General features: G+C 26.4%; 1 protein-coding gene across 2 annotated transcripts in view; it reads left to right on the top strand.

The window, feature by feature from the left end:
* Window positions 1–7827, top strand: part of LOC106683456 (uncharacterized) — a 42953-nt gene that overhangs the window by 8413 nt on the left and 26713 nt on the right. For both annotated transcript variants that reach the window (XM_014424942.3, XM_014424943.3), the window contains 2 exons: window positions 5070–5161; window positions 6417–6543. In XM_014424942.3, coding sequence (XP_014280428.1) covers window positions 5070–5161; window positions 6417–6543 — 219 coding nt within the window. The remainder of the gene's footprint in view (window positions 1–5069; window positions 5162–6416; window positions 6544–7827) is intronic.

Below are 7827 nucleotides of genomic sequence, written 5' to 3'. Positions count from 1 at the left end.
TTTTTTGTATTAGCTACAATTGTACTATTTACTAATTTCATTATTTATCTAACAATAAATCAATTCAATTGTTTTAAATAATTATTATTTATTTATTTCAATTGGTAGCAGTAGTTTTTTTATTGTATACCAGTATTTATTTTATTATTGTAATGAGCTTCAATACATGTTGTCGATTGTATTTACTTGTTTTGGTTTTTATTATTCCTGTTGATAATAAATTATTTTTGATTTTTTTTTTTTTTTTTCATCCCTTGTAATTATGCCATTAAAATAATTTTTTTTTATAATGTGATAGTGAAAATAACTCTTAAATGTACACAACATTAAAGATTTTACTTTTACATTGTTCCGTTAAAATAATTGATTTGCTTGAACTATGATATTTAGCAATGTTTTTTTTAAAAGATACTAAAATTTCTTTATAATATTATAAGTTATGAATATAATTAGGCCAATAGGGGTTGAAAATCTCCTATTAGAACCTGACTTTATCTAGAAGTGTAGAAAAAAATAGTAGTTGAGTTTTCTGGTTTGCAGCTTAGCCAGTTAGAGTAATATTGTGAAGGCTTACTGGACCTGAAAGTTCAATGCTGATTTCACTTAAAATTGTTGTGTACATATCCCCTGTATTAAACGCCATCCATTGTTAACTCCAGCAATTAAAGTTGTCACTTTACGGGATTCATGACCTGCAATAACATATTGTTTAGCCTCATAAATTCTCTAAAAGGTATACTTTTGCTGTTACTGCCTGCCATAGAGGTAGACAATTTATACTTACAATTGTCTGCTGCTTTAATGGAAATAAATTACCCTTTTTCTTTTTCCCTGGTCGACAGTCTTAATATGATGTTGTCTTAAGCCTGCCCACACTCGATTAATTTTGAATCAATTTGTTAGTGTCCTGTTCGATATGTCTAGGTTGTTTACATTATATTATGATGTTAGAGAAGAGTTTTGATGATAATGAGTTCCCTAAATTTTCTTTATTTTATTTTTTCATGTCAGGCAAAATTAAGTGAAAAATCGTTAAAAATTTATTGAACCTTTTTATCTCATATAAATACTCTAGTTCAAACATTCAAAAAAAAAAAAATTCTAAATTAAAGTAATAGTTTACTTAGAACATAATGACAAAAATAAATTAGTACAAATTTTATGTCATGATTTCATTACAAATATACAAAATTTATATCTGAAATGGTCATACCATTAACAGCCATTAGTTTCCTTAGTCATACAGACATTCCATCAAATTTTAAACTAAAATCAAAATTATTATATATATATATGTTGTCATATTCATTAAATCGCATTGACTGCTATTTTCCATTGAAAATATTTGTTATATCACATTGACTGATATTTTCCATTGAAGATACTACAAGAAGTCATCACTAAGTAGAATTTGAGTGTTAATAACGTTGCTACCACATTAAGCTAAACATCAAGGGTCTTTATTTTTGATTATTGATATTATATAAGGAGAAGATGGTTAGGGGTGCAGTCAGTGAAGAACACAAAAAAGAAAAGACCTATAAGTGCCAACGTTTCGGCCAGAATTTCAAGCCTTCTTCAGGGCTATGAACAAAAAACAAGATAACCATAATAAATAAAAAAGAAATACAGAATAACTAGACCTATAAGAAGACAATGGATAATATTGGTACATAAGCAGTATTGGAGAAAATTTATAGTATCATATTACAAGAATATAGAAACTGTATGGGAATATAGTAATATTAAAATTAAGAATGAAAGAAGAAAAAAAATAAGATAAAAATAAACTAAGTAATTATTTAAAATTGAAGTAATGTAAAGAAAAAAAAAAACTTATTTGGGACTAATTAAATATGTAAGAAGAATGATAAAATTAAAGAAGTAGATATAAAGTGCCATTAGCTAAGAGAAGTCAGTAATATAGATAACAGTAATTAGATGTGGTGTACATACATAACTTACTTAAGTGGGTGTGGAGGAAAGAGAGGAAAAATATAGTAAAAAAAGAATACATTTGTTTTATACATTACTTCAGTTTTAAATAGTTTTCAATTTGTACATGTATTAACTTAGTTTATTTTCATATCTTTATCTTTATTTACTTTTTCTTTTCTTTCATTCTTAATTTTAATATTACTATATTCCCATACAGTTTCAATATTTTTGTAATATGACACTATAATTGTAATTATAATATTGTAATTTTCTCCAATAATACTTATATACCTATAATATCTGTAATGTTTTTATGGTTCTAGTTATTCTTATTTCTTTTTATTCATTATGGTTGTTATTTTTTTTTTTTTTTTTTTGTTCTTAGCACTTGATAAAGGCCTGAAATTCTGGTCACTCCCATGAATAACCTCCCATTCAGTGTCATATTCTAGTATTGCTGTCATTTTGCTACTGTCTCCTTGTTTTCTTCACTGAGGAATGCGTTGAACACTAATATGTGAGAGTCAACTCTCTGTAATGATCAGCTATATTTGTAACATCCTGACCACCACTCAAACCTCTCCATATGAGACTGTATCAAATGTGCTGTGTTTTTGTTTGTGAACAGCCCAAATCATGAATGAAAAGATGTACAAAACTGTAATTATTTATTTTATGATAAGTATATGCCTGAGATATTGCAGTAATGTTTTTTGCTAAAATCAATTTACCCAAAGTACCATTTCATATTATCGATATTACACTTTTACCATTTTCCTGAAACCAGTTTTGACAATGTTGATCAGTTGTTACATCATTGTAAAATTAAATGGTCTTTAATATCAGCCGTCTTATCCTCCTTAAAGTAGTCAGAAATGCTTAAATGCCGAACTTTCAAAACAGTTTCCTCTAAAGTACCTTTAATTTTATTAATCTGAAATAGTTATCCATCCGTCATTATAATATGAGATTGATATTTGATAATCAACTAAAGAAGAAAAATGGAAAAATAGTTTCCTAGGCTAAAAATAAATTATTAAAATAAGAGTAATGATATAGATCTGTAACAAACCATTGGAAAGCCAAAATTAATGTCTAACATATAAATTGGTAGAAAGTAATGGAGAGTGATAAAAAATGCATAAATCAACTGAATTTATAAGTAAATGTTATCATATTTCCATGGTTGTTATGACATTTAGTTATAACAATATAATATAATACTATATATTAGTTATAACCATGGAAACATGAAAGCATTGTAATACTAGTTCTTTTACTCTATAAATAAAAAAAAATCCTTGTATACACAAAAATTTAAAATATTTCTGTGATTTATAGTCACAGACCCATGATTTATATATTCATTAATTTAATTAATTAATTAATATAGATTAATAAATATAATATTTTGTGTTTTTTGCTGAAACCAATACAAAGTTGAATATTACCAAGTAAACTTGTGCATATAAATACAAATGATTGATGAAAACAAATAAAATTTTTATACCTTCTACTCGTTAGTATGAAGTTTCCCTGATTTACTTCACTCCTTGTCTCTACAGTCCTATTAGATTCTAGGTCTTGTTCTCCAGCACTGTCCGCTTATCTCTCCTTTCACCTCAAATTGTCCAACTCCTCCATACCAGTCTTCATATTTTCAAACCTGTGTAGTACTGAATTCTTTATTTTTCTTGTGCTCCATCAATTTACAAGAGATTCTACTTTTTTGGCCTACTTTCATACTTTGGGTATTTAATAGCTTTTTTTTTATCTCTGCTACTTTTTCCAAAGGCATTATATAATATTCAGAATCTCTCCACTTTCCTCATTTCTGTTCTTCTTATATTACCCATATATTTTCCTATTTTCTTCCATTCGATCAGGTTTTCTTTTGGTTTCCTTATACTTGAATATTTTCTCATTTATGCTTTATCTTTGTGCTTTTTCAGTTCTCTTAAATTCTTTATTAGCAGCACAATCATAATACCTGATTTTTTGCTATTATTAATCATTCATCATCATAATCCATATGTTAGGTTAGTCTATTAATATATGGATTTGTTCCTATTTTTCTAATAGCTCTCTCTACTGCCAAGATGTCTTTTAAAAAGCCCATGTTAACGAAGTTATTTTTTCATGTGGCATTTTAGTTTTAGTAAATTATTTTGGCATGTTATACTGAAATACTTCAATTGGTACAAATTGATTTTGCTATCAAATTGGTTTTTCCAAGACCACTGCAATTTCCTCAGGCTTCAAGGTGTAAACACTCATGGGGAGCTTTAATGTTGTTAAATAAGGACATGTATAACATATTTATTATTATTAATTTTTTTTTACAAAATAGTTATTAGTGTCTTATTGATTTTTTAAATCTTTCATAGCTGTTATTTAAGCATATCATCATGACGGTATAATGTTACTTTTAAAAAATCTTAGCATTTATTTATTTAGCTGTCCAGTTGGCAAAATCAATTATGATTCATACTTAATGGTGGACGAATATGAGTTTTCAACCCACCTGATTGCTTTAGTGGAGAATGACGGATAAGCTACCTCCATGATAATTTTTAAAAGTGTTCAAGTTCATTCTTAATTATTTATGGAAAAAATAAATTTTCAAAATTATTAAAATTAATAATTTATGTTATATGATTTATTAATCAACTATATAATTAATATAGTTTCAATAAATACATGGATTTTCTCAATTTTATTTGGTTGGGCCAAAATAAACTTCAAATATAATTAATAGTTCTTGATTAAATCTACAATTCTTCCTTGCTAGAACAAAAATAAAAAGTAATTATTTAGCAATGTCTCTATTTCAGTTTTTAAGCCCAATTATATGCCTCCACATTAAAAAGTTTTATATTAATCTTCATATGTTAATTTAGTCTGAACTCATATAATAATATTATCTTGAAAAGATAATGTGGAATTATGAATAATGATTCACTGTTTTTCTTGTTCTCTCCCGATCTGGGGTTGATAATGTTCATCTTTGTGGTCTTGAGAAAAAGTCTTTAAAAAGAATTTTTACTTTTCATTTCATATATACATATATAAGCTGTTGTTTAATTACTTAAAAGTCCTAAATTTATTTGATTCTGCTTGATTGTTTCTAGGTAAGTCATCCCCCTGATGGATTGATGGAAGGTACCTTGTTCAAAACTGATGTGAAATATTCCTGTATATATTTCTTTGGAACACATAATTAGTAAGTTAAAATAATTTTGATTTATTATATAATTGGTTTTTGCAAAAGTTGTTTGTACTTTTCGATCAATAAAATATAATCTGGAAGAGGATTGATCAAAGTATTTTTATACTTTGGTTTCAGTTTGAATCTTGTATCTTTCATTGTTCATTTTTAAAATTAAAATTTTATTATTTGAAGTACTTATATTTTGCATTTGATATTATTTGACAATAAGGAATGACTAATGTAAGAGTCAGTTAAAGCTACGATCATTAAAAAAATGTCAGCTTTTAAAAAAAGAGCTAGGAAGACTAGAATTATAAAAAATAAAACATATACATGCTATGACAGATATTAATTTAATTAGATATTTAGAGAATATATGTCTAGAAACTTTATAGAACTTAAATGAAACATTTGGGTGATTCTAAAAAATTCTCAGCCAGAATCTCAAGGTAGTGAATCATCTTCAAAAATTCTCTAATCTTGCACAAGACTACTAGGGATCATAAAGAACATTATGCAACATATAATGGAAGCTAAATGACTTTTGGGGTCCAAATTCCAATTTACTGATTTTTTAATGCTGTGGTGATGAAGAATGTCATGTCTAGTTGTGACAGTAATGAGAACCGCCGGTAGGAATATGAATTTGATTAAACTGGTGAAGAAATAAATAAACAGAATAAAACCAGAGCCAAGTATAACTGTAATTATTTATGGTGATAGCATCGTCTCAGATAATAGTAATTATCCAGTAATCAATTATTACAAAATTTGTTATTCAAAAACCAAACCTGTATGTAACAAGGAAATAATTTCGATAAAATATTCTCATAATATAATCTTTGTTTTATAAATTGTATTCTAGGGTCAATTAGCTGTAACCTAAATGGAAGAGGGTGGGGGTCAGTTAATCCCTACACATTGATAAACTAATCTCATGCTCGTTCTGTGAATAGTGCTGTATCTATCAAACAGGTTGTGCTTGGAAAAATTTAATTTAATAATGTTAGAACTTTAATTCTGTAACTTATTTACCTTTTATTATTACTTCAATAAGATGGTTTTAGTACTATATGATGACCTATATCTAATATAATTTTAGAAAACTCGTGTATGCAATAAGTATAATCTATATGGTTTCTCTATTTTTTGTTTGAATACACAATTTTCTGGAATTGTGTCTATTAATTTAGTTTCTGAATCATTTAAATTAATTTGTTAAATATTATTATTGTTACTGTAGTTTATTTATTTATTATTTTTTAAGTGGGTTCATTGAACATAATCAGTTGCAACCATATCTTCCTAATAAGGAAAAGATGCTGAAAATTTCTAAATCTGCCAAGTTCAAACAAGCTTGCTCTGAGATAGAAGAACACTACAAAAGAAATGAAGTAAGTAAATCTTATCTCAAATCAGTTAACTTTCCAAAGCAGTTTTAATCATCATGGCTTTATATTTATGAATATTTATTTTAATAAATATAAATTGGGTTCATTTTTAAGTATTTCTATTAAATTTTGTTATGAGAAATAGTTACTTGTGGAGTCCCAACACCCCCAACTTCAGTAACCAAAAAGTCCACTTAATCTAAAACTGAAATTAATATACATTGTTTGTAAGCAAAGAGAAAAACAAAAATTGTATTTACACAGTGATACTAAGTATAGAAATATACCAAGTAATATAAAGTATATTTCTAAAAAAGTTATACCAACATATTGAAGCAATCACTGCATTACTAGACTACATTTTTGATCCCCTGATCTTCAAAAATTTATAATTTTATTTAAGTTTATTTTAAGAATATATGTATATATAGTTGACCGTAAAACTTAAATATAAGAAAATGGTCAGGGTTGTGGTCAAAAAAAGAACAAATAGTTTATAACTATTTTAATGTCCAACCTTTCACTCCAGTTTGCAGGGCTTCATCAGGGCTAAAAAGATACAAAAAAAAAATAACTAAGAATATTACAACAATAAGGTAATTTAAGCTAGGATAAATATCATGTAAAAATAAAGTGATAAGAAATTACATATAAATAAAAGGAAGGGAGACATAAAATAGCATTAATATAAAATAAACTTGAATAAACAATGATAAGAATAAAAAAAATAAGTAACAATGGTAAGAATAAAAATTTTAGAAAATACGTAAAATATACAGTTAAAAAAGTACCAGAAATGTTCATAAAACAAAAACAATACGGAAAAAAAAAAGAAGAAGAAAGTAGAGATTAAATAAACGTCTTGAAAGATTAAATATAAATAAATAATAATGATATTAAATGAGCAAAGAACAAATCAGGACCACCTACCTGTTCAAAGCGAAAGGTTGAACAGAAAGTGACAATAAATCGGAAGCGTGGAGGAGTGGAGGGGGAGGTGGCCGCCCATTTAACGGTTATATTTTTATTTCAAAAACGTTGTGTATACAGGAAGTTGTCATAAAGATATGACAAAAAATGATAAATTATAAGAGAAAGATACAGAAATATGATAATAATAATAACTATAATAATTTTCTAATTTAGGAATAACTGAGTAAAATTAGAATGATATATATCGTTTCTGATAATATGAGTATATACTGAAGAAAATATAGTTAGGGTAGTTAATACAATATAGGATATAATAACAATGATTGTAAAAGAAGTAACTAATAATAAGTAAAA

Source organism: Halyomorpha halys, unplaced genomic scaffold (assembly GCF_000696795.3).
Source record: "Halyomorpha halys isolate HHAL.00 unplaced genomic scaffold, Hhal_1.1 Scaffold485.1, whole genome shotgun sequence".
NCBI lineage: Eukaryota > Metazoa > Arthropoda > Insecta > Hemiptera > Pentatomidae > Halyomorpha > Halyomorpha halys.
The sequence above is the reverse complement of the archived record's forward strand: the minus strand, read 5'-3'. Positions and strand labels throughout refer to the sequence as shown.